We start from the raw sequence: 24,668 nt of genomic DNA, 5'->3' as shown, positions 1-24,668 counted from the left end.
CACTCACACCCCCACCCCCACCCCCCCCCCCCACACCCCCCCCCCCCCCCACCCCAACCCCCCCCCCCCCCCACCCCCCCCCCCCCCCCCCCCCACCACCCCCACCCCCCCCCCCCGCCCCACCCCCCCCCCACCACCCCCCCCCACCACCCCCCCCCCCCCCACCCCCCCCCACCACCCCCCCCCCCCCCCCCCCCCCCTTCCCCTCTACACCCACCAGATCGTTCCTGACGTTTCCTTCCGTTCGGTAGATTTACGGTCTTGTTGTTTCGGTACTAATCTCGGGTGATCTCAAATCCCCAATGGCGCTCTACACTGGGTTCATTCAACTCGGTGCGGGACTCTCGGTCGGACTCGCTGGATTGTCGGCTGGATTCGCGATCGGTATCGTTGGAGATGCTGGTGTTCGAGGTGTCGCTCAACAGGTTAGTTCGAAACGATTTCATCAATTTTGGCTCCTGTCGGCTTTACTGATAAAATGGAACTTGTCACTAACAGTCCCGAGTCTTCGTCGGAATGATTCTTATTCTCATCTTCGCGTAAGTACTTTCTCTGCATTCTCCTTTCGAAGTTTCGCTAGTCTCACATTCCTCGACACGAACAGTGAGGTTCTCGGACTATACGGTCTCATTGTCGCACTTATTCTCAACACCCGAGCATCCGATACTCCCGCAGTAAGCCTCTCTTTTCCCGTCCCTTTCGGTCTTCGAAACAGAGATTGACCTAAATCTCGTTTTACAGTGCTAAACGGGTTTTTTCTCGCTCTCCGCATCGCTACCAATCCATCCCTTCCGCAAATCTAACTCTGCTGAACTATACTTTTCCCCATCCTCCTCTCCCCCCATTTCCTTCCATCGTCCCAACTTCGCTGATTTTGTGTTTTTTCCTTCTCTTGTTCTGTTCTTTTTTGCCCTAAACACCTTTCCTCTTCCATTGCTCATCACAACTCTTTCGTTCCTCAGTTTGCGCGCGCATTCTAATCGTACTCGTTCTCCCTCGCAACGTCGGGCAAAGGCGTTTACGCTCTGATCTCCTCCGAACGATCACCTCGGACATCATCTCACCACGCCCTGAGCGCTCTTTGCTCGCGCTCTGGTTCCCGTCTCTCTCACCTCGAATGTTCTCGACAACCTCAATCCTTTCCTTCCGCGAAGACACATCAACTGCAGCGTCAGGAGCAAGAGGAGGGAGAGGATTCCAATTGAGTTCAATCGCATTCATCTCGCTTCTCCCTCTGGCGGGTCCTATACTCGTTCCGATTCTACTCGATAAACTACCACACCCGCCTAGAACTAGCGACCCTGGGGAGAAGGAGGAAGAAGGAGCGGATAGGGATGATGAATTAGAGGTAGAAGATGGGACGAGTTTTGTTTGGATTTCGGTGTCAGTTTCCCTCCTTTCCTTCACACCGCAATTGACCGTCGAGCTGACGGTGCGGAGGGACTGGAGCAAACCCTGGCAGAGAGAATCTCTTAATGATTGCGGCTTTGGGGATATCTGGGTCGCTCAAATTGGGTGGCTTTTCGAACGAGGCAGTGTCTGCGATTTTCGCTGGGTTCTACTGTATCGCGTTGGTGGGTGAGTCACCCTCCTCCTTTTCGCTCGAGACCGCCCTGTCCGAAAGACTCCAGGAGCGACTGCGTGAGACAATTGACAAAGATTCGATTGTTGACTTAGTTGCCTGGATCTTGATCTTCCGAAGATTCATCGCCGGCACACCAATGAGTGAAAGGAGCGACATGACCGAGTTCAGGCTTGTCAAGGGGAACGATGAAGATGAAACGGTTGGAACCGGTGAACAGAGCTCGCAAGGAACTCGAGAGGGCCTTCCGACCACGACACCTCGACACGAGGTCAGTAGAGTCGGATTATATGACTCGCGAGATGGAGAGTATCACAGTCAAATGGAATCGATTGATGGTGCTGAACCGCCGAAACGCTCAAAATCGCAGAAATTGGTACGTCTCCCTCACCGTGCGCGGTATGCTCTGGCGCTGACTCTCTTGTATCCGTGTGGTAGCGTTCCTTCTTCCTGACTGCAGGAGCTGGACTGAAGGATGAAGGAGCGAGGGAAACGGATTCAGCGGAAGCTTTGAGCTTGGTAGCTTTGCTAAAAGCTAGACAGCCTTCGTCGGTGTTTTGAAACGTGTCTCTATAGCAGAAGTGCACTGCTCTGATAGTGGAGTTGACCGGGAGCTTCCGTTGCATGTAGCTTATCAGCTAGCTTGACGAAACGACCGACTCGTTTCTCGAACAGCGCTCTCTCTCTGTCCTCCTCATCTCTCGACAGCTCGCTTCAACCGACCGCAACTGCGACCGAGCAACACGCCTCGATACTGTTCAGCTTGCTGTTACTATCAATGCCTCCACGGACACAAGCAGCTTACTCACTTGATCAAGTCGACGTTCGACCCGAGCCGGACACCCATTACTGATCCCAGTTCGTTGTACCTACCATGACAAGATCTGGCTCAAGTCGGACATCCAATGGAATGGAACAAGGACGGGTGGGAGAGCTTCGAAGAATCACGTCCTCGATCAAGACTCATCATCCGGGTACAGTACTACCGCCTCGCGATACCTGAGCATTATCAGAAAACCAATCATGCTTCTGTTGGTCTTTCCGCTACTCGGCAAGTGCCAACGACCGTTGTCCTCTGGCCTTCGACAACTTCGATTTCTCCCCAATTTGGCGATACCCGGCCCTCCGAGTTCAAGGAAGCTGCTTACGATGCCGAGGAGGTCATACAGGTTTGATCCTTGACTCGACCCTCGACCGGTACGTTAGATTTGGCTCGCTGCTTCCTCAGGCCCTGCAGGATCCCGATCGGGCTCGTTCCCTCTCATTCGACGCTCAGTTCGCTCGGCATCTGTGCTTCGTTCGTCCTGTTCTCCGAGGTCCGTTCATTCTCTTCTGTCCCCAAGCGTCGTTCTCCTCTCTCTCTCTCCCTTTCCTGCCCTTACAAACGATGTCGTCTCCCCAAAGGAGAAATTTCCTCGAATACAGCGATTATAGGGAAAGACGGGCAGAAGAACTGCGCTCCACTCGACATGATCGTAGCCCTTGGAGGTCGGTGCCGCTCTACAGGTGGATCAGGCTCGCCATCGGATTCGTTCTGGCGGCAGCTCCTTTTGTAGGATCTCCGCTCTCGTGCATGGCCGGTGGATATTTCGCCTCGGCTAGATCAGAGGAACAGTGCGTGAGCTGTATTGTCGGTGTAGTGTGAGTCTCCTTCTCTAGTCTTCTGCTAGGAGAGCGCTGATGCTGATTTCACCTTACAGCTGGATCATCATTCTTTGCGTGTTTGCCCCCATACTCTCTGGCTTCAAGATACGCACGGAATCGCCGCACTTCACGACCGATCCCGACCGGCCAATTTCGCTGAAAGGTTTAATCATCATGTGGATTGTCAGCGCTGTCGGTAGGTCGGAACCTTCCAAGCTTTGTCACTGCGTTTCACTGACAACTTTGTCGTTCATACAGTGAGCTGGGCCTGGCTCGGCTTCTGTTTCTATATGAGCCAAATCCGCACACGTCGTAAAGGTCGCGAACGAGGAAATATGATACCTCTTCAGGACCAAGACAACGGGGACTACAATAATCGAGTTCGTCGGCCTCATCCTCAAGCCGTCCCTGCCCCCGTTCTCCACCACCCTCACGCTCCTCACCCTGCTCATAATCCTGTTCCGATTCTGACGATGCCGCACGGAAACAACGTTGGTGGAACGACCTCGAGCGAACAAAACTCTCCGACTGGCGGTCTCTCGAGACGATCGTCGACAGGGCCTCATTCTTCAGTCGAGAGTCTTGATTACCCAGTTGCGGGACCCTCAAGAGCCCCGTTATCAACTCCGGTGCTTCGGGGGCGTCCGATCCGCGTGGAGAGCACCCGTTCTTCCAACGTAAGCTCCTCGTGTTTTTTTGGTCTTCGCGAAAGAACCTCGTACTTATCTCTCCCGGAGCGCGACAGAACTCCATCGACAGCTTCGGCCTCGATGCAGCTGCGCAGTCTTCGTAGCAACGTCCAGACGACTGTCGGCAGTAACGATTTACGATCCGGACGGTAATATCGTAGGATAGTTTGTTCACTCTCCCGTTCCCTCCCGTTTCATTTCCATCTCGTTCGATCCCGGATATCTCGCACCGGGCGGACCCTCTCTTGAATCTATTCGTCTCGTTCTCTTTAGTCCGAGCTGTCCGAGCTCCAGTTTTCGCGAGAGAATTAGCCCGACTTGAAGGGGATCCGCATTTTCTTTTTCCCCGTTCTGCTTATTCACTGTTGATCACTCACACCGAACGGACTCTCTTACTCACCTACCATTCACTCCTGACCTCCTCCACGCGAAATAATGGGAGGACTCACGCAAACGACGACGGCGAAGTATCTGCGAAGAGCTCAAAGCGACGAGGAAGTCGAGGAGGTTCTGGCAGCATACGTGCATTCGTGAGTGCTTCAGTCAGTCGCTTGATAGAGGAGTGAATAGCTACTGACGCTGTGGGTCCGACATTAGCAAACAATCGAAAGCGAAACATCCAGCTCGTGTGGAGAGAAAACTGTTTCTCCTTAGTTATTATCTCAAGGCATCGTGAGTTCTCACTCGGCGTCCTCTGTCGAGAGAGCGGGAGACTCACACTTGACTGCGTAGAGGTCAACACGAGCAAATCTCAAAACATTCCCGCTCTTTCACGACAGCAACTTCGATAGCTTCTTCCGGCTTTCCCGCTTCCCATTTCGTCTTCCCCTCGACTCTCTTAGGTCTCGAGAGTTGGAACGAAGCGACGAAGGAGTCAAGAAATTGGTTCGGATCCTCCAAGTCGTGTAGCTCCAATTATTCCTCCCTTCCATGAAATTCTGTAGATTCCGTATTTGTTGTTGTGAGACCTTGTTGCAACATCGAAGGGAAAGAAGAAGACAAGTATACAACCAGAAAAGAGAAATAAAACAACGGTCTAAGCTGTGGACAGTTCGAAAGCAGTCTCGGAAGTCAAACCTTCACAGAGAAGACCAGGACCGTCGAATCCCCAAATTTCACTCCAAACTCCTTCTCCTGCGATACCGGTCAATTGACGTTGCATCCCTGGAAGGTTTCCTTTATCCCATTCCTCCGTCCAGATCTGCTTGAGCGCGGCGCAGAGACTTCGCAAACCGAGAAGGAATCCGAGGTCAGGTTGATTCGGATGCGTTGGAGGGAATCGAGCAACGACTCGCCCATCGGGAGCGAATTCTCCAGGTTCGAGCTCGAGTTCGGCGCCTTCTTCGGGAGTAACAAAGTCGTCTCCAGTCGTGCAGTGAGCGAAATCGATTAATCGGATCGTGACTTCTCCGTGAACTTTGTGCTTCTTGCTTCGAGAGCGACGGTGATGGTGGTGATGCCGATGTCGACCTGAAGACTCCTTTTTGCCGTTCTCGAGGGATGGTCGAGTGAGATCTTCTCGAGCTCTTCCTCCTCCGACTCCTCCTCCAGCTCCGCCATTCGTTCGCACGCCTGTTCGATCTTCGTTCGAGTCGTATTCGTCGTTCGCATCGACGGAACGAGCGCGAGGTTTCGGTCTCTCGTCCTCTTCGTCGTGTCGATGGAGGGAGGAAGCTTGGGTCATCGACCGGAGGGGAGAAGGATCGGGCATGCTCGAAGAGACGGCTTTCAAGACGGGGCTCGGGTTCGAGGTTTGCGAGAGGACAGTCTTACGATACGCTGCTTGAACTTCGGGATCGCCGTCGTAGATGAAGAGAAGACTCGCGGCGTAGAATCGGAAACGATTGAGACCGTAGACGATCGAAGCGAGGCGGTAAAGTTGACTGAGGATATGAGGGATGTGGTAGGCGAGAATCGATTCTCCATCGTCGAGGAACGAGCCGAGGATGTCAGGGAAATCTTCAATCGAGACTGAACGACCAAAGTATTTGTCTTGGAAAACGTATCGATCTTCGGGAGTTTTGTAAACCTACAATGCAGACAAAGTCAATTAGCAGATGCGAATAGGACAAGGAAAGAGAGATAGAGAGCTTACCTGCATTCCGCAGATTCGAACTCCGAGATCGTGACTCGTCGTTTTCGAACATTTCTTCGTCTGACTCTTCTTCTTCGCCTCGGTCGCGAGGATACCGTATTGCCGCGTTCCCATCTTGAGATCGAGTACGCAAGGTTTCTTCAGGTTACCCGTGAGATCCTCCATGAGAATAAAGTTCTCCTGACGAGGTGCGATGGGGTCGGCAGCGTCTTGCGGATTCGGTCCCTCCTCCTCCTGAATCGTCGGGGTAGCGCGAGAGTGAGGAGATTGATCGCGTAGACTTTGATCGGGCTCGGCTGAAGGCGAAGGGTCGGCAACGAGAATAGTCCGCTCGACGTCTTCGACATCGTCCATCTCGAACATGTCGTCGTCGGCACCTTCGACTTCGGCACTACGAGCTCGATCCCGTCGACGAGGACTGCCGAGATCAGGTTCAGTGAGTCGTCGTCCAAGAGGTGCGCCTTGTTCTCCATCTTGCGAATCCATTTCGTTTCCGGTTTCGACTGGCGCTTTCGAAGCCGTTCCACCGAGTTCGACGGCACTGTGACTCTCCCTCAATCCAGGTCGATGTCGAAGGCGGTCGAGCATCGGATTCTTGATCGGTGAAGTCCCGGGAGACGCTCCCTCCGTTTTCGCACCCTCGTCTTCGTGACCCATCAAATCCCCTGCGCTGAACGTCGTTCTCTTGCCTCTCCTACGACCGCTCTTCCACCCACGTCGTTCGTCCCGTTGTCGTAGTTTCGGAGAGTTGAAGACTTCACGAAGAACTTGAGCGCACAATTTCGTGTTGAGCGTCGTTGAACCCGTTCCTCCGACATTCGGGTTACTCCGGAACGAGGAAGCGATCGAAGGGGCTGGAGAAGGAGTGTTGCGTTGAGGAGAGAGATGTCGATGAAGGAGCGAGTGAGGGAACAAATCGGCGGGAGAAGCACCTCGACCTCGAGTAGCGATATTTGCGAGATCGGCGTCGGTAGGAGTCGAGTTCGGAGTAGGAGGGATGACTGTCTGATTGGGGGAGAGGAGCGGGAAGGTAGGGACAGAGCTCAATTGAGTCGGAGTCGAGATTGTGGTACCGCCGAGGGAGAAAGAGGAAGGAGTGAAATCGGGAGATGAGAGGATTCCTCCCGGTGAAGCTTCTCCAGTCGTCTCTTGATCTGTCGATTTCTCCCCCGGTAACTTCTTCGCACCTTTTCTCGCACGTTTCCCACGAATCGAACGTCTCAACCCTTTCCCTTCTTCCCAAATCATGCTGTCTGGAATGATGTGCTTGTTTCGTTCGAGGGTGACTTCGGGAACCTCCTCCCCTCCACTGCCTTGCTTCTCTCGGAAGATGCGACGAATAGGAGCGGCGTTCGAAGTTGGAGAAGGGTCGACGGGGTTTGGAGTCGATTGATCGGCGACGTGTTCTGGCGGGACCGGCGTTCTTCGATAAGTCACGTTGAGTACACCGAGGTATTTCGGGGCGAACCCAGTGAGACGAGGAGAGGAACGTTCGACAGCTTCGTAGAATTGATTCTCGTTTGAGGTCAAAGGCTGTCGAAACCAAAAAAGCGAGGGCATCAGTTTTCGTTTACGTTTACCGCGGGAGAAGCAGAGAGAGAGAGACGGACCTTGCAGACTGCTTTCTTGGAGAACCTAAAGATATGATTGTGACCTCCGACCTGATGTCGATAAGGTTCGAGAGGGATCGTTCCACTTCTTTTCCCGTCACTCCCGATCAAATGACCTTTCCAATCGTCTTCTCTCCCCGCTTCTCTCCTCATCGAAACTTCTCCACCTCCATTCTGATCCAACCTCTCCTGCAGCGGTCCAACATCGACTTCGTACTCTTCCTCTTCTCCTCCACCATCATCTTCCATCGAATCGAGGGATCCTCCTCTCGTTCTCCTCTCTTCGTTTCTCCTCGTCGACGACAATCTCCCCACGCTCGAAGTACTCCATTCGTCGTCTTCGGTCTCGTCGTCATCTTCGGTCGAAGAAGAAGTTTCACTCCAATCTTCACTGCTGCTCGTACTTCCCGTCCAACTATCGTATTCCTCTGCATCTCCTCCCCCTCCTCCTCCTGTCGCTTCATCGTCCGTATCGTCCGCCGTGGTTCGAGATCGTGGTGTTTGACTCGTCGAATGATCCCTCCTTCGATGTCCTGCTCGAGAATGACTCCTCGAACCAGCGATCGACACGACGACCGAGTTGCTGAGAGGTTGTAACCCTTTCACATCATGATCATCATCTTCATCGTCGTCTTCAATCTCGACGTCGGAAGCGTGAAGGGAATGTAGGTCGTATTCTTTCGCCGCGAAATTCGGATTTGATTGAGCGGGGGATTTCAGGTGAGAATGAGATTGAGGGGATCGATCGTGTGAAGAGAGTCGAGGGGAATAGAGCAGCTTGAGAGCGTGAGATGGAGCGGAAGCTTGTGAGGTCGGAGCTGAGAGAGTCGAAGAAGGAATCGAGGAGGAGAGAATCGGGGAATCGTCTTTCATTTCCAAACTTGCTAAAGCTTTCTCGAGTGATGTCGGTTCTTCCACTGGACGAGGTAAGAGAGTCGGTTCTCCTTTTACGTGGGCTTCAAGTTCGTCTTCATCTCGTTCGTCAACGGGCGAAGTCGTCCATTCCGTCGAGACGGGCAAAGGTAAAGCTGGTTCTCCTAGCCCGACTCCAGTCGCAAGAGTTCCCGGTATTGGTGCTGCCGTGAGTTCAGGAACTGGACTTGCAGCGACCGAGGCGGAGTGTGTCGAAATCGTCGTTCGAGGGGATGGACTCGGAGAATAAGCAGAGAAGGAAGGGGTCAAATGAGGACTCGCAGGTCGAGACGAAGAGAGACCGCTCGGGAATGGATGTTGATGGTGGGATTGACCGAAGTAAGAAGAAGAAGTCTGAGAATGCAGCGGAGGGTGAGAAGGGTGATTATCTCGATACGAGCTTTTCGTCGGGCTTGTAATCTGAGAGGAATGCGAATGAGCTGGCGAAGAGGAATTGCCGAGTCGAGATGGAGGTCGAGAGGAAGGTCGAGAAGAAGAAGAGGAAGGAGGATGATGAGGTCGAGGAATCGGGGCGTGAATTCCAGGAGTGACTGCATCGGGAGAAACGAGCGGCGAAATGTACTTGATCGTCGATGCGTCGCTGTATAGACGTTCGAGTGCCCTGTCTCTGTCTGTTCGGCTCGTACTCGTCGAAGGCGGCTGCTGCTGTGAGAGCGTTTCCCGTTCTTTTCCTTTGTAACTGTTCCCCGAAACGTTCCTACTCTTGCTCGGACTCGCCAAGACGTGCCTTCTCCCTTCTGTACTCGTTCCTCCTGCTCCTTCTTCCGTAGTCGGTAACGTGCCATTCATGCCCGTACTCCGCGTCGTCTCTTTGAACAGCTGCAAACTGACACTCGCTTTTCTTCCCATTCCGGCCGATCCATTGCCCCCTCCTCCACCACCACTTTGACCGCCTGACGAATGATATGACGAACTACGAGACTCTGCTCCTCCTCCAGGGACTGGGACCGGTCGAAGAATCGTATCCGATGGGCTGTGTCGAGAACGAGTAGATTCGAAATTCAATCCGTTGTTTGAAGAGGGAGCGACAGGAGAGTTGTTGGCATGAGGTGAAGGATGTCGAGGTGGCTTAGAAGCAGAAGGGAGGAAAGCAGAGGGAGAAACGGGTTCAATCGAAGAAGAACTCGAAAATGTCGAAGGGAGATTGAGCGGTAGAGGCGGGCGACGAGCTGGGAGTTGTTCTCTACTCGTCGAGGGGATCGGAGGAGAAGATAAGGTTGCTTCCTGTTGACGTACGAGGGAAAGCGGGATAAGGTTAATTTAGTGCGAATTTCTCGAAGACTCGATCGCGGCTCAGCCTCGGAGGACACGAATGTAGTGAGGTTATGGTACGAGGACTAAAACAGTGACTGTGACGTGCTACAGAGAGTTTCGATAGATGAGGGGGAGAAAGAGGGGGAGGAGGTGATTCCTTCTTCAACACGCCACCTCTCGAGGACGATTCGGAGAGTAGTGTAGACAGTCATAGAGCACTCAGGGAGACTAGGAGAACGTACCTCGTTCGTATGCGGGTTGTCTGACTCCATCTTGTTCCACTTCCCCTTCCTTCCTTCTTCTGAACGTTCTATCTCTGGATCTCGCTGTTCAAGCTTGTGCTGATTGTATAGGTTCGAGTTGATGACAAGGTGCAGTATGAGATATCGCAAGGCAAAGTATAGCGTTTCGAGGAGAGTTGCAGTGTTGAGAGAAGAAGAGGCCGCTCGATCGTTCTTTCCGGTCTTCATCTCTTCGACAAATTCTGCTGTACTTGAGATTGTCGACGATAGGTACAGTATAGTATGATATGAACGATCCCGGACGCAAAAAATCGCACGCTCATCTTCTTTATTTTCCCTCGCTTCCCAGGTTCCGCGCGAAGCTCACTCAAAGACAAGCAACGTTCGACACTCCAAGAGAAGCTAGAACTCAACGTCGAACAGACCTCTAACTCGACGATTCGGCCGCCGTAACCGGAATCAAGGACAGACTAAAGAACGCACGTTGTTTTCCTTTCCGCAAACGTTTCTACTCATTCGCTCTTGTCCTTGTCCCGTAGATCGTTGCCTTTGTCAATTCCTATCTCGTCTCGGTTCGACGCACGCAAAGTCACGTCGCGTTAAACACAGAGTCTGGTTGTACGAGAGGATGAGTTGCCGAACATCTGAGTTGCCTTATCCTAGTCCGCTAACGTCTGCGTAATGAGTGGGAGGGCCGGCGCGTCGCTGTTCGAAGAGGTCTGTTGCTGTATGCCTTTTGCTGCGTTCGGCATTCCGGTTTGGCTGTGTGAGGGTGTCGAGTGGTGAATGAGAGTCAGGCCAGCTGAAGCGATATATTCGTGCGCTATCTAGATCTAGGGTTGATCAGAGCGTCAGCAACGACTCCGCTTGGAAGCACGTCGACTCTCCTTCATCGAGCAAACTCACCTCAGTTGAAACCGCTACGCTGCGGAACTGCTTCCGGTCCTCTGATTTCCTCAACTGACTGCTCACATTCCCGGTAGTGGTGGCAGATCTCCCAGTCCTTGCGCTACAGGACTCGTTCCAGGCGGTTTCGTCCTTCCCGGTTCGTGAAACTTCCAGTCGTGTTGACCTTGCTTGATCTCTTCGATCTCGGCCATTCCGATACTTTAGTGCAGTCAAAACTGTGGTCAGTATTACCAGCAAGGAAAAGAACGCAGAGAGAAGCAGCGTACCGGAATTGATCTTGACAAAGTTGCATTTCGGAATACAATTCGTGAACTCTTTCCATGTAATACGTGTGCGCCAAGTCTCGCAGTTGGGGAGCTACAGCAAAGAGGACGTTGAATCCAGTGGATCGTAGTAGGAAGCAGCAAAGTGTGACTCACCTTGTGGTGCGAGAGGTTTCGAACTAGAAACGAGGAAAAACGACGTTAGTAAATCGCATAATGTGATGGGAGCTGCCCCTACTCACGAGTCCAGTCTAAGAACCTTTGACAACACTGTATAACACGCAGCTAGCCTCTACTCAACTCAGACCATCTTCATCAATTCCCATTTCTTTCCGTCTCAGAATCTCCTCTCGAACTCACCCTGGGATCATACCAGTCCTCCGCAACGTCTTTGAGCAACACATGCCCTCTCAGGAGGCTCGAAACGCCCTCGAAATCCGTGCTACCCTTCGCATATGCGCCCTGGGCAATGAGAACTTTCTGGTGCGTCGTTAAAGAGCGGAATAGGTCGATTTCCGGAGGAGAGAGTCGGGAGACATCGGCTGGTGGTTGGTATGCCATCGCCGAACGGGATCGAGAGACGAAGGTGATGAAGTCGGAAGAGAAAGGTTAGTCGAGAGATTCAGGTCGCGTGAGGTTGTTTGAGCGGAATCGGCGCTCCGTTGACCGTATCTAGCTGCTGACGGCGATGAGAGAGCTATCGTCTAGCGAAGAAGCGTCCTTCCGCCGAACAGGCGAAGACAAGAAAAAATGAAAGTCATCTTCTGCGCTCGTTTCACCGTCATTCTAAGAGCCGGACAGAGCAGCTCTTCGTCCCATCCGCTCTCAATAGAATGTCTAGAGTAATGATCCATTCGAGCTACAAAGAGTGTGGGGAGTGAGAGTTATGTTCATGATCTAATTTGGTTCGTTAAAAGAATGCGAGAGAATCGTTCGAGAGAAAGGTGATCATAAATCTGCTCGGCACGACAAGTGTCCTTCTAACATAGCCAACGCTGCACCGAGAGCCCTGGATAGCATAAGAATCAGAGTCAGCGGATTGTCCAGAGATGACTTTTGTACTTCGACCTCCAGTGCTTCTCTCCTTCCAGCGCTGTCAAGTTCGCCGACCGCATAGACGTAATAGGGAAGGAGACTCACCATCCAAGTTCGACATTCCCAACCTTCTTTCCCATCCACACCTGTCTCTCCTCTTCGAGTTCGTATCCCAAACTCAACAAGCTGTACATGAACGTCAAATCGAGACAGTACTCTGGTCGATCCGACAATTCCGCCATCGCTTCCTTGTTCCCTTTGAATCGAGACCACGAGGGAGATTTCTTGCCAGCGCAGACGTCCGAGGTGAGTTGACGGAGGGAGGAGATTGAAAAAGGTGATTTGAGGCCGAGTGGGGCGATTCGGTCGTAGAAGTAGGAGAGACTGCGCGCACAAGCGAGCGAAAGTTGCTATCAGAACGTTTGAGTAACGAGAGAGAGAGCTAGAGCGAGGACTCACGCCCAGACTTTTCCAGCGCTGAAAACTTCCGCCATTTTCGGTTGGTAAACTCCGGCGAAAGCGCAAGGAGGGTGTTCACACGCCGCATCCTTCGCGATCATGACCTCGACTACTCGTCTACACGCTTCGAATCCAGCACCCGTTCCGACCATCGTGACGTTGACTTCTGATCTTCCTGGAGGATCCAATTTGACTAGTTTCGTCTCGCCTTCGAACATACACGGGTTGTGAATTTGATCCTTTTCAGTCAGAGAGTCGTAGTCGATCGGGGTTCCTTTCGGGCCGCTCGACCAAATGTACGAGAAAGCGACGAGATTGTTGACGGCTCGACGAGCTTGCATCAACCCGTAGCCGAGGTGAGAGTGTTGGTAGAGGACGTGATCTTCTCCGGCGAAATCGAGGTCGTAGACGTGATCTCCAGGGGCGAGGGAAGAGTGGGAAGTAGGATCAAAGATGGGCTCGAAGACGATTTGGGTCGAAGCTCCTCCGAGATCCATGACGGCGGCTGATCCGGCTGAGGCAGGTTGATTAGGACCGATGAGACCGAGAAGCTATATGACGGAGAGACGGTTTTCAGTCAAGGATCGAGTGTAGCGAGTCCGCTTAACGAAAGAGAGACTTACGAAGTTGATCGTAATCCAAGCGTAAACACCTGTAGATGAAACCGAGGATCAGTCAAAGTAAAGATGAATGATAAGTCGGTTGCCTCACCTTCATCTCTTCCATCCATTACGACGACTCCATCTTTCACCACCGAGAACGGCCATTCCTCTTTCAACCACCTCTCGACCTCGTCGAGAATCTCCTGACTCTGTTTCTGACCCAACAGCCTCAATCCTGCCGTAGCTTTGACCGCGATCGGAGTACAAGCTCTTTCAGATTTCGGAATTCCATCAATTGCGTGTTCCATCAACCCTCTCAAACTTTCCGCCGCGTCCGCCGGTCTCCCTTTGTAATCCGACAATCCAGGTTTCGTCGTGTAGAACCCTTCGTCTTCGAGTTTCGGTAGCGCTTTAGGGTCCGGGTCGCAATGAGAGAAAGTGTAGAGATGTAACCTCGAACCGGTCGAACCTGCATCGATCATGATCGCATAGGTCGTCGCTTTCTGTCCTGGTGGTGGTGTACATTTTCCTTGTTGCGCGGAAGGTTGTTTCTGGGGCGAGGTATCGGGTAATTTATCGAGGTTGACTTTTTCTTGCCCTGGAGCTTTCCCCGTTTCCCTCGACAGGTCTTGCTCCGCCTTCGACCGATATCCTTCCCGTCCTCCTCCTGATGATCTTCCAAAGAAAAAGATCAAGAACAGTAGACCAGCTGCTGCAATCGCGATTCGTTTCGGCGTTAAATATCGGAACGGATGACCAGGGGAAGTTTTGTTGTCGCGGTTTGACCGTAGCCCGTTCCGTGTAGACCCATTCGAGAGTCCCATATCTTCGTCGTCCGAGTTTGAAGGAGAGTCGGGCTCTTGAGAAGCGAGTAATTTACGAGCTGGAGATGAAGAGAGATTCGGAGGGAAGTGCACCATTCGCGGGCCAGACGTGGTCGGTGGAGAAGGGGAAGAGGTCAAGGAACGGCGTGCTGGCCGGTATTGGAGAGGGTGAGAGTTGGATGAGCTGGAAATGTTGACGAGATCTATCGATGGTTTCGAGGCTTTTTATAGCGAGTAAAGTCGGGGCGAGTGAGGTGAGTAGTGTTGTGCGGTTATCTGCTTGGTTCTGTCTCTGTGTCGATTGACACGGGTCGGTCGGAGGATAGAAGAAGTGAGGAAAGATCGTCAAACGGACGCTCTCGATTTTCGCGACGAAAATTCGGACCTACTGTAGTGCCAACAGGCGCATTTCTAGGCAGGAGAAGGGGAGGTCCCAGAGGTTATAGAAAGCGAGGGAAATCCAAGACGAAATCGGGTAAAATCTCGAAAGCACTTCAAGTTTCGCAAGCCGAGTCCGCAAGCTGAACGTCTTATTGCAGCAGGTTACTCAGGACACACGAAGAGCACTGGAGCTGGATCTTCGAAGTACTTCCGTCGTCGATGCCAAGTAGGTGCGACAGGAGTGACGGACGATGAACGAACCCCGTTCGAGCTCAAGCCGCGGACCAGTCTTCCCCTTCTCTCGACCCCCCATGGCCCGAGCCAACCGTTCTCTCTTCTGGTTTGACAACCTCTCCTCGACAAGATGCCCAGAAGCGCACGGTCAAGTCGTCGAGCGAGTGTCGTGAGCTCAGCTTCGGGCTGGCCTCGAGTTAGAGCTCCTGCAGACGACACAACGGGTCACTCTCGACGAACAAATACGCGCTCGACACACGACGCCGACAACACAAGGAGGAAGACCACCGCTGCATTCTGGATCAAACTCATTTTGGCGGTCCTCGTTGCTGCGATTCCATGGATCGGAACGGTTGTCATCTTTGGCTTCCTGCTGTGGTTCCCCAATGCATATGGAGGTCAAGCAGGAGGAGTGATCGGGGTTAAAGGGGCTGCGTATGGTGGCGTGTACGTTGGAAGATTGGGAACCTCAAGACGACCGGAATTGACTTTCTCTTTTTATTTCGTGTCTCATTAGGTGGTTCATTCTCGGGATTGGCCTCCTCGCCCTCGTGCAGTTCCCGCAACGCACACCGTCTGGATTGATATGGGTCGGAACGATTAGTGGGAACGCGGCACCGATAGTCCTCGCTGTAGCTTGGGGAATTACGACTGTCGGTTCGTTTTGCTTTGCGTTAACTTCCTCCTAGACTAGGATTCTGACCGGTGCTTGCGTTCGTTCGAGCAGGGTGCTGGTATCTCGTTATCAAGGGAATGTTGTCGAAACCGAAACCGCGTCCAGAAGCATCGATTCCGTTGGAACGTCGAACCGTTCATCCTGGGTGGACGACTGATCGACGTGCTCCCGTACGACGGGAATCTATGGGTAGTCTACCCGATTACGAGGCTTCGAGACCTCCGAATCAACCTCCTTCTTACGATCCTCAGCTACCTACCTACGACCAGGCCACCTCCGCTGTAAGCGTCCGACTTCCGTTTCCTCTTTATTCCTGTGTTCGTCCACTGAACTGTGCTCCTAATTCTCGTCGACAGGGAGAAAGTGCAGGCGTTCAGTCTAGCTCCGAAGGAATCGGTTCTGCTCCCGAAGATTCGAGCAGTGATCACGAACCTGACAGAGTCGAACAAGGACGAAGAGCTTCTCGAGAACTCCTGGTACCTTCACGTTCAAGTTCAGTCCGTCCACTTGAACGAACTCAACGAGCAAGCATCTTTTCAACCCATCGAACAGTTTCGGGATCGACGGTTGTGAGGGCGCCGGAGCGAGTTGTTCGAGCTGGATTACAGTGAGGTGCGGTGGAAACGAGAGGGGGTTGGTGTGGCGGATGGAAGGCGAAGATATGGAGGCGTAGAAGTCGTGGGAGAAGTCGATATCGGTATTTCCGGAGAGAACCTGAGCAGAGAGGGAGAAAACGAGCTCAAGCTGCGAGCCGCACTTACTTTCACTTCCTTATCATTCATATTCAATCACGGATTTGTTACCTATTGTTATTTCTACGTCTTCGTCCAAGTCTCGGCAGTTTACAATTTCCCTTTGATGTCTTCTGCCAATTGCTTCAATTGATCCATTTCGAATCCTTCTCCCTTCTGAGTAGGCCATCCAATGACGAGTCCTTCTTTGTCGGAGTCGCTGGGCTTCGGGATCAAGTGGAAGTGAACATGCTAGAGCGAGTGCACGAACGAGATAAAAGTTAGAAGGGTCGAAGAAAGAGGGAAGAGGGTTGCGCTTACGTCCACAACTTGATGAGCGATTCTACCATTGTTCTATCGAGGCAAATATCGGTCAATAACGGTCGTGCATCACGAGAGAAAATGGATTCCGAGCTCACTTGTAAGATGTTGTAGTTCTCGAGACCTTGAGCCACAGCTAATTTCTTGAGGTTCTTGAGGATATCGGTCATAGCCTCGTCGGGTAAGTCATGGAGTTTCGCTCCGTGGTCTAACAGCAGCGTTTCGAGCGGACGAGCGGAGAGGGGAAAAGTAAAAGTGGGGCGGGGGCAAGGTTCAAACGACGAGTCAGTTGCTGCCTCTGGTACTGAGGTTGTCGTCATCTTGGACGGGAGCGACAAAGACGCAAAGGTCCGAGGAATGAAGACGAGGGAGAGGGAGAAGAGCTCACATTTAGGAATGACCAAACTATGACCTTTTGCAATCGGTCCGATGTCCAAGAACGCATACCTGCAAATCCGAAATCCATATCCATCTTAGTCACTCTAGCTCCACGCAGGTATAGGCGGAGACGCAGGATTGAAGAGATGAAGCGGATTCTCAACTCACGATAAATCCGTGTCAATCAGCTTGAACGAAGGGATCTTTCCAGCGATGATCTTGCAGAAGATGCAGTCGTCGTCTACTTTGTGAGGGGCCGACATGTTCGAGTGGGAGCGCTGAGTAGTACGGGGAGAGATGGATCGAAGTAGAGGGGTAGTTCTGACGTAGTGGGAACGCTGGAGAGGTCGTGAGAAGGTGCTGAGTACTGTTCTTCTGGCTACTGGGGAGTGAATGGTGAAGAAGGAGCGAGTGGGAAGAGTCGGAAGTACGTTTCGTCGGAGCGGGGAAGCGAAATGTGCTGAATCTCGCAGAACGCTCGCTTGAGACACTGAGTGCAATGTATGATACTCTCAGTCACATACAAGGCAGCGGAACGCGTAAGGAGCTAAAAACACAAAATCGAAAATTTCGCAAGGAAGAGCGCTCTCTGTGCGCTGCGATACGGTCCCTCGCGGAGCTCTTCTATCACTGAGTCTCGTCGCTGCTGTGACATACTTGACCGTTGCTGTGCAGCTCGTCGAACGCACACTGAACTGAAGACTATTCATCCGTTACAACCTCCTCACTGCAGCGAGCTCATCTACCCCCAATCTCACTCTTCCATTCATGAGCTCCCTCGAACCCATTCCTCCCCGCCTGGTAATCCCTAAAGGCCTCGATGATCCCTTCCCTCGAAGTCATAACGAACGGACCATGCTGTACGACTTCCTGATCGAGCGGTTCGCCAGAAATCACAACGAATCGAACTTCCTCGTCGGAGGCTGACTCGAGAGTTACGCCGGTTGCGTCAGGGGAGTTCGAGAGTACGGCGGTGTGGAACGCTTCGACAAGGTTTGAGGAGGAGGGAGTTGGGGGACCGACGAGGAGAGAACCGGAGAGAGTGTAGATCTAACGAGAGTGTCTTTCGAGTTAGTACACAGCATTCATTGCGAGGAGGAATGGTTGAACCTAACGTACAAACGCGTTCCAACCTTGAGGGATCCTTTGGAAGACTTTCTCCCCCTTCTGCTTGATGGTGTAATCCGTGAACCAGCAACCTCCGAGGGGTTTCACAGGAGAACTGACGACTCCTTCTTCAGGGGATCCATCAGATTCTCCACAGATGACTTTGACGAGAGTGTTTGGAGCGGGATGAGCTGAAGGAACCTCTTTCGCCGTAAGTTCCTGATAAGTTGGTTCCGTCAATTTGTGTTGCTTCGGGAGGTCGATCCATCTGTTGAACAGTCGTGTCAGCAAGAACAAAGCGGAAATGGAGAGGGGCGGAGAGGAAGAAGGGGCGGAGTGGGAGAAGGGGGGAAACGTACAGCTGAAGTCCGAATGGATCGTCGAGACCAGGGCCGTGAACTGGCATCTCGGCGTGCATGATCCCTTTACCCGCGATCATAAACTGGAGATCGCCAGGGCCTATGAGACCTCTGTTCCCCTTGAAATCTTCGTGCTGGAAACTGCCTTTCAGCATGTAGGTGAGGGTTGTCATACCCCGATGCGGATGGTCAGGGAATCCAGCTAAATCGAGAGGGAAGAGAGAGGGAAGAGAGAGGGAGGAGAGAAGGAGAAGAGAGGGAAAAGAGCGAAAAAGAGAGGAAAAGGGAGGGAGGAGAGTCAGACGAAAGTCAGGGCGTGCGAGTCGCGACAAGGTGAAGCAACTTACCCCCAGGAGAAACGAGGAAGTTGTCTAACATCAGGAACGGAGTGAAGTTGCGAAGTTGAGCGGTACCGATCGAACGTCGAACCAGTGCCCCGGCTCCCTCGGGAGTTTCCTGAGGATAAGTGAAATTTTGCGGGCGCGCAGGGGAACGGACGGGGCCAGATAGTCACATGGAGGTGTAGAGAGGTACAGGGAGACGAGGAGAGACACGGACAAACACGAAGAGAGGTCAGCAATAGATCCGGAAGAGGCGAATGGAGTGGAAAGGAAATTTACGACCGCGAGGACGGATTTGACGACAGTACGGGATACTTGAGAGGCTGACATGTTGTTTGTCGAGGTAAGGATAGTGGTAAGGTCGGATGTGGTGACGGTGAGAGAGGGTAGATGAAAGTTGTAGAAGTAGGCGACGAATAGAGCGAAGAGACTCGTCAAGAGAACGTTTTTGATGTAAGCCACGATGACTGAGATGTCGAAGGAGCAGCTAGGCAAGAGCAAGAGAGTCGCCGAGCTGCTGAAGGGCAGAGGGAAAGGGAAAGAGATGAAAAGGCAACTCTGCTCTGTCATCACTCAACAACCTCTAAGCACTGTCATGGACCCTACCCTGAAACGACCTAGGCGTACATCAACTTCTAGTAGTGGTTCATCAGCCTCGAGCTCGTCGAATCCGAAACTTCTCCGTCCTTCAACTCCTTCAACGTCGGTTCCTTGATCTCTCTCCGTTCTCTCGTACCAGAACTCACCCATTACGTGCAGATAGTGATTCGAATAACTACACATGCACTCTCGGCCCGACGTGTAGCGATTCGAACCCCCGACAATTCTCGACATTGGCAAGTTATCAGGATCACTACTCGACGTTCCATACGCACGTCTGCCAATCTACTCCGTCGCCTTACGAGTTCGCCCAACGGACAGACAAAGGCAAGGGGAAACAGAACGAGGAGGACGAGCAAGTTTGTGGGAGAATCTTCCCGAACGAACGGTTACTGGACTTGCACTTGAGGGAATGCCACGATCCCGTTACACAGTTGCGACAACAACGTGGTGAGAAGACTGTGAGTTCGCCCCCTTCCTCCCTTCCTGCGATTCAGAGCGAACTAAGCTCGTACGTTCTTGCAGTTTGAATGTCTTCACTCGTCTTCTGCGACTGGCGATTGTCGCCACCTCTTCTCGAATCCGAAAAATCGTAGACTACACATGATCTCCTCTCATGGTTATCCAAAAGAGTGGTTCTTCGCCGTTGTCATCTGGGGAATCGGTCAACTGTTGTTACCAAACAGCGACTCTGATCAAGGTGGATTGCATCATGGAATGTTGAGAAAAGATTGGAAGCCACGCGCAGGTCAACCGGGATACGCGGAGGAGAAAGAGGAGAAAGAGGAGGTTCGGGAGGATAAGGAAATGGAAGAATTGACGAAAGGTTTAGAAGGAAGCAGTATCGGGTTCGTACCGAGATCTGTGGGGAAGAAGAACAAGGTCAAATCGAAGATGTCAATTGAAAGCGCATAAGACGATAGAAAGAGAGAGACTGACCTCGAGATCAGTTTCGGTTTCGAACGATCTCGTCGATGCCCTCGAAGTGCTCGTCTCCAACGAGTTCGCTCATCATTACCAGTCTCCTGTTGAGCTCTCCCTCCTCGATGCCCTCAACACATTGGTCCGATCCCTTGAGCGGTTGACCTGGTTCGCTCGTTTGTTGATACCTAACCACCACTCTCATCACTTCTTTGTCTCCCAACAATCCTTTGATCAACCTCGACTTCAGTCCTTTGCCCTCCTCCTCGTCATCTTCCAATTCGGAGAAGATAGCTTCCGACAAATGATGAACCGCGACGAAAGTCAAGAAAGGTTGTCCCTCCTTCTTGATGACTCCTTTCACCAGTCCATCCAAATAAGCCTTCAAGATCGTTTCGTTCTCTTCCTTCGGGTACAACCATCTCGCCAAACTCGAGTTCTCCTCCTCCGCTGCTGAGTCTGAGTCGGTGACGATTTCTTCAGCAGTGAACTTGATCGTTCGAAGGAGGTGTTGGTAGTCGGTCCATAGTAGACGTCGATAATCGATTGAGTATCGTTGAGATAGTGGTGGGAGGAGGAGGAGCGCGAAATTCGGGTTGGAGAGGGAAATCGAGTCGTAGAGACCGAGGAAATCCGTGTAGAGTTGATAGAAAGGTGCGGTACTGAATCGGGACGAAACTTCTTCGAGCGGAGGAGGCGAATCGGTTTGGAGAGATTCGAGAGCTGGGAGTACTTGAGTCGGGAGAGACGAAATTCGTAAGGGAGAAAGAAGTTGCGAAATCGAATATTCGACTGATGGGGTCAGGAATAGATCTCGTTCACCGCCAGAGACGGCAGTAGTAGCCCCTCCTTCTCCGTTCGCGTCCTTCTCGAGCATGAAGACTTTCATTAGATCGTAAATCAATTCTGCTTTTCCTACTCTTCCTCTTCCACCGAGCTTACTTCTGTAGGTACCGTCGACGACCCTCATGAGTACCAACGAGCTCTTTACGAGTTGTAGTTCGCTAGCGTCCCAATCTTTCGGCAGTCCTCCTCCTCGGAACACAGGCGAAGTTTCGGATCGTAACAACTCGTCGAGTACTGACAACGGCCAATCTCGAGGAAGAACTCCCTCGTTCGACAGTGTTGACGGTAATTCGAGAGAATGGGTGAGCTTGAGGTCGCGAGGTGTCGGGTGTGAAGGACCGATAACTTTTCCTCCCGAATTCGTCACGATTGCATGAGTGTAGAAAGGTTTCAAGAGGGGTAGATCGGCCAACGAGTCGACTTCGAGATCCTTGTCGAGGGTAGAAGTGAGAGTCGAGGAGATGGGGGAGAGGGTCGAGAGGAGGAAAGAAATGAGATCGCGAGCGGAAACGGCTTGGGATGCGTCGAGGAGAGGGAGGACTAGGATAGTCGAGGTAATACGGGAGGAGAGGTCGTCGAGGAGGGGTAAGAGAGATACAACGAGGTCGATCGAATCGCGAGATGGTCGTGTTGGGCGAGAGAGGATGGAATGTACGACAGACTGAACGAGAGATGGGTCGAGTGGAAGTAGTCGAGGAGTTGGAGGGTTCGAATCTTCTTTGTAAGTTTCCGAGAGTCGAAGTGCCGCCGACACCAATGGAGCGTCGTCCTCGTCGTCCTCGCCGCTAATCATCCTCTTCATCGAACCCTCGACTAGTATCCTCCCCTTTCCACCATTCTCGAAATCCGATCCTAATTCCTCTTTGATACATTCCCTCTCTTTCTCTCCCCTCCAACCCTTATTAACCTTACTTCCCTCCAACCAACAACCCAACAACTCTACACTCTTCGCAACCAATCCTTTCTTCCCTTCTTCTGTTGACGACGCCGATTCGTAAACCTCGAGAGCGATAGAGTTCCACCCTTCGACCTGACTCCATACAATATCGTGTTCCGTCACGTGTGGATCGATCGCCGCGACGGTCCAAACACTCATCAATTCGAGTAACTTTTCCAACCATTTGTTTCCTCCTGTCGCCCTCTCTTCCACCTCGAGCTGACACACCTCGTGTACTCTCTCAAACACTACACCTTCGAGTAAACCCGCCGCCAAAGTCCTCAACTCACATCCAATTCCATACCTCCCTAAACTATGCCACAACTCGAACACTCGTTCCAACATTTCATACCCCAACTCTCTTGTTGACGAGACTCCTCCTTCGAGTTCCCAAGGAGGAATAGCGAGGTATCGGAGAGTAGGTTCGACGAGTTTTCGAGTATAGATTTCTTTCGCTCTCGACCGGGAAGAACGGACGAGATTCGTTAAGAACGAGAGGGCAAGCGGTGAAGGTCGTAGTGAGGTAGAGCCGTCCATGGAAGGCCAGGGAGTAGCAATGAATCGCTCGACGATGGATTCGAGGAGTCTCGGGGTTGCGAAGAGGGAGTCGAGAGAGGAGGAAGAAGACGAGTCTCGTTGAGCGAGTCGCGCGAAGTTATCGAGGATCGTGAGAAGCTGGAGAGTGGAAGAGCGGGGGAGAGTGCCGCCAGAGAGAGATAGCTGGAGAGTGATAGGAGGGAAAGGATCGGATGATTCGAACGAAGAAAGGAGAGTTTTCGGGATTTCCGCGTTCTGCAAGAGGGGTTCGGATCGACAAGGAGCTTGTTCAGTTGCGAAAAGGTAATCTAATAGATCGATGGAGGCGATCACGACCCCTCGATTCGGATCTCGTAGTGCCCATGCGGCTTTCTCTGTGAGTTGGTTTCGCAACGTCGTCCAATCCTTTTCACCGATGAGGAGAGCGTGGTTCGAAGGATGAGAGATGATACGGTAGAGAGTCGTGAAGGCGGTAGATCGCTGAGAAGGGACGGAGGAAGCCGTGAGAGAGAGGAGGGAGGGAATCGTGAAATTTGAAGAGGACGAAACGTGATGATCGCTACCGGATTCGGGAGGGGCCGATTCTGAAGTCTGGGCGACGTGAGCCCCTTGAAGATTGAACGTGAAGGACGAAGGGAGGGAGGATTGCTCGGTAGAAGAAGAAGATGCTCGAGCGGGAGGGGGTTTCATCCAGTCGAGGGCAGGGTTGACGGGTTCATTCGGGAAGAAATGTTTGCGAATGTATTCTGGTGTACCTTCCTCCTCCTCTTCGTCCGTGACAGTGGGGACTCGAGGTCGATTTGCTGGAGGCGGGCGAGTTCGAGGAGTCGGAGTACTCGTCGAAGAAGCAGAAGAACCTGATCCACCTTTCTGCTTCTTCTGAGCTCGTTCCTGTAGCATCTTGATCATTCCCTCCGACAGACCCATCTCCTCTCTGATCTGTCTCTGCTCCTCGAGGATCTGAGCCTCCGACATTCCCTGCAAAACGTTCTCGTTCTCGTTCGAAACGGTCTGCAACAATCCTTCAACCGAACCTCCATCTACGATCTTGTCTGCGTCGAAAGATGCGGAGCTCGTTTGCTGCAGAGGACGAGGTGGGGGAGCGGAGGAAGGTTGAGTGAATGGGAATTTTCGAGGAAATACTCCTTTTCCGATCGGAGGGAATCCAGTCGGCCTCTTTCCAGCTTGTAGAGTCGGGGCAGTCGGAGGTCGTGGAGGAGCGTTACGAGTCGATGGTTTCTCGAGGACGTCCTTGACGAGGGAAGGGCGAGGAGTCGCTTTCGGGAGAGCTCCTCCGTCGGGCTCGTCGTTCCCATCGAGGTCTAGCTCGAATCTCTCTGTTCCCTTGCCTGTTCCAAACTCCTGTGTTACTTTCTCTGCTGCTTCTTTCTCCCTTTGTAGTGCAAACCTCGATTTCGGCTTTGAAGGAGGAGGAAGAGGAAGAGTCGAATCTGAGGACTGTGGCTCATCGAAAGGGATCTCCGGCACAGGTGCTATCATCACGAGTCATGTTCAGTTCGCATTGAGGGTATAGCTGAGGCGAGAGACTCACGAGGTACCGAAGTTGAAAGAATTGTCGGAGGTCTCGTTCTCGAGACGGTTACGGCCGGAGTGTTGTTGAGCTCCCATTCAGGGAAAGCTGGGGCATCTAGGTCCAAGTTGGCGAGGTCGGCGAGCGAAGGCCGGATTCGCTGGGAGTCCATTTCGAGATGTGAGATGAAAGAGTTTAAAGGTTCGTTCGTTGCCTCTCTTCCCTTCACTAGCTCTTTGTCAAACTCGGCATACGCTCAGAGCAGCTAGATAAATCGTCCGGGCTCCGTGTATACCCTCCATGGCATCGTCCTCCGCTCTCGCTTCTTTTCCCTCAACAATTCTTCTAAGGACGACAGCTCTTCCGCGATCTCGCGAGGGATGTAAGGGAAGGGGATCGAAGAACTAGAATTCAGGATTGCTGTGTTTGATAGGATCAAGATCGTTGCAGTAATCCATTGCCGGCTCGACACTCAGCCTTGAATCGACTCGCGACTCCTTCTGTTCCGAGTACGTCTTCCACACGCCTACTCGAGCTCATATAGATCCGACCCAGCTATTCTGTCGCTCCCAGCAGATTGCTCTCTGCCGCTGCCGTCGTGTGAGGACAAGCTTTTCTTCCTTTTTC

General features: G+C 52.4%; 11 protein-coding genes across 11 annotated transcripts; 5 read left to right on the top strand and 6 right to left on the bottom strand.

The window, feature by feature from the left end:
- Window positions 1–251: 251 nt before the first annotated feature.
- Window positions 252–747, top strand: JCM6883_005636 (uncharacterized protein; the record flags this gene model as incomplete). Its single annotated transcript, XM_076635112.1, has 4 exons — window positions 252–425; window positions 499–539; window positions 605–674; window positions 742–747. Coding segments are annotated over 4 exons (291 nt in total), but the record flags the coding sequence as incomplete, so codon positions are not given.
- Window positions 748–1,117: 370 nt separating this feature from the next.
- On the top strand, window positions 1,118–2,143 carry JCM6883_005635 (uncharacterized protein; the record flags this gene model as incomplete). The annotated part of the gene is made up of 4 exons (XM_076635111.1): window positions 1,118–1,383; window positions 1,463–1,578; window positions 1,678–1,958; window positions 2,021–2,143. The coding sequence occupies 4 exons, from the start codon at window positions 1,118–1,120 to the stop codon at window positions 2,141–2,143; spliced, it is 786 nt and encodes a 261-aa protein (XP_076484923.1).
- A 1,012-nt stretch (window positions 2,144–3,155) lies between these two features.
- Window positions 3,156–4,019, top strand: JCM6883_005634 (uncharacterized protein; the record flags this gene model as incomplete). The annotated part of the gene is made up of 4 exons (XM_076635110.1): window positions 3,156–3,196; window positions 3,283–3,422; window positions 3,485–3,903; window positions 3,972–4,019. The coding sequence occupies 4 exons, from the start codon at window positions 3,156–3,158 to the stop codon at window positions 4,017–4,019; spliced, it is 648 nt and encodes a 215-aa protein (XP_076484922.1).
- A 932-nt stretch (window positions 4,020–4,951) lies between these two features.
- KCS1 (inositol polyphosphate kinase KCS1) lies at window positions 4,952–10,079 on the bottom strand (the record flags this gene model as incomplete). The annotated part of the gene is made up of 4 exons (XM_076635109.1): window positions 4,952–5,944; window positions 6,011–7,543; window positions 7,621–9,777; window positions 10,050–10,079. 4 exons carry the CDS (start codon window positions 10,077–10,079, stop codon window positions 4,952–4,954), a joined length of 4,713 nt encoding a protein of 1,570 aa, XP_076484921.1.
- A 938-nt stretch (window positions 10,080–11,017) lies between these two features.
- Window positions 11,018–11,782, bottom strand: JCM6883_005632 (uncharacterized protein; the record flags this gene model as incomplete). Its single annotated transcript, XM_076635108.1, has 5 exons — window positions 11,018–11,156; window positions 11,225–11,315; window positions 11,378–11,400; window positions 11,464–11,513; window positions 11,582–11,782. 5 exons carry the CDS (start codon window positions 11,780–11,782, stop codon window positions 11,018–11,020), a joined length of 504 nt encoding a protein of 167 aa, XP_076484920.1.
- Window positions 11,783–12,169: 387 nt separating this feature from the next.
- GDA1 (guanosine diphosphatase) lies at window positions 12,170–14,237 on the bottom strand (the record flags this gene model as incomplete). Its single annotated transcript, XM_076635107.1, has 5 exons — window positions 12,170–12,230; window positions 12,362–12,640; window positions 12,716–13,266; window positions 13,339–13,367; window positions 13,427–14,237. 5 exons carry the CDS (start codon window positions 14,235–14,237, stop codon window positions 12,170–12,172), a joined length of 1,731 nt encoding a protein of 576 aa, XP_076484919.1.
- Window positions 14,238–14,886: 649 nt separating this feature from the next.
- On the top strand, window positions 14,887–16,043 carry JCM6883_005630 (uncharacterized protein; the record flags this gene model as incomplete). Its single annotated transcript, XM_076635106.1, has 4 exons — window positions 14,887–15,203; window positions 15,274–15,413; window positions 15,484–15,713; window positions 15,789–16,043. 4 exons carry the CDS (start codon window positions 14,887–14,889, stop codon window positions 16,041–16,043), a joined length of 942 nt encoding a protein of 313 aa, XP_076484918.1.
- Window positions 16,044–16,274: 231 nt separating this feature from the next.
- HNT1 (adenosine 5'-monophosphoramidase) lies at window positions 16,275–17,125 on the bottom strand (the record flags this gene model as incomplete). Its single annotated transcript, XM_076635105.1, has 5 exons — window positions 16,275–16,415; window positions 16,485–16,517; window positions 16,583–16,692; window positions 16,873–16,931; window positions 17,031–17,125. 5 exons carry the CDS (start codon window positions 17,123–17,125, stop codon window positions 16,275–16,277), a joined length of 438 nt encoding a protein of 145 aa, XP_076484917.1.
- Window positions 17,126–17,600: 475 nt separating this feature from the next.
- Window positions 17,601–18,999, bottom strand: JCM6883_005628 (pirin family protein; the record flags this gene model as incomplete). The annotated part of the gene is made up of 5 exons (XM_076635104.1): window positions 17,601–17,912; window positions 17,982–18,237; window positions 18,329–18,530; window positions 18,676–18,784; window positions 18,949–18,999. The coding sequence occupies 5 exons, from the start codon at window positions 18,997–18,999 to the stop codon at window positions 17,601–17,603; spliced, it is 930 nt and encodes a 309-aa protein (XP_076484916.1).
- A 265-nt stretch (window positions 19,000–19,264) lies between these two features.
- On the top strand, window positions 19,265–20,184 carry JCM6883_005627 (uncharacterized protein; the record flags this gene model as incomplete). The annotated part of the gene is made up of 3 exons (XM_076635103.1): window positions 19,265–19,371; window positions 19,433–19,730; window positions 19,795–20,184. 3 exons carry the CDS (start codon window positions 19,265–19,267, stop codon window positions 20,182–20,184), a joined length of 795 nt encoding a protein of 264 aa, XP_076484915.1.
- A 31-nt stretch (window positions 20,185–20,215) lies between these two features.
- On the bottom strand, window positions 20,216–24,213 carry JCM6883_005626 (uncharacterized protein; the record flags this gene model as incomplete). The annotated part of the gene is made up of 2 exons (XM_076635102.1): window positions 20,216–24,003; window positions 24,063–24,213. The coding sequence occupies 2 exons, from the start codon at window positions 24,211–24,213 to the stop codon at window positions 20,216–20,218; spliced, it is 3,939 nt and encodes a 1,312-aa protein (XP_076484914.1).
- Window positions 24,214–24,668: the final 455 nt, after the last annotated feature.

Source organism: Sporobolomyces salmoneus (assembly GCF_050403485.1).
Source record: "Sporobolomyces salmoneus JCM6883 DNA, S_salmoneus_JCM6883_v1_ctg83, whole genome shotgun sequence".
NCBI lineage: Eukaryota > Fungi > Basidiomycota > Microbotryomycetes > Sporidiobolales > Sporidiobolaceae > Sporobolomyces > Sporobolomyces salmoneus.
This window is presented reverse-complemented; position numbering and strand designations above follow the sequence as displayed.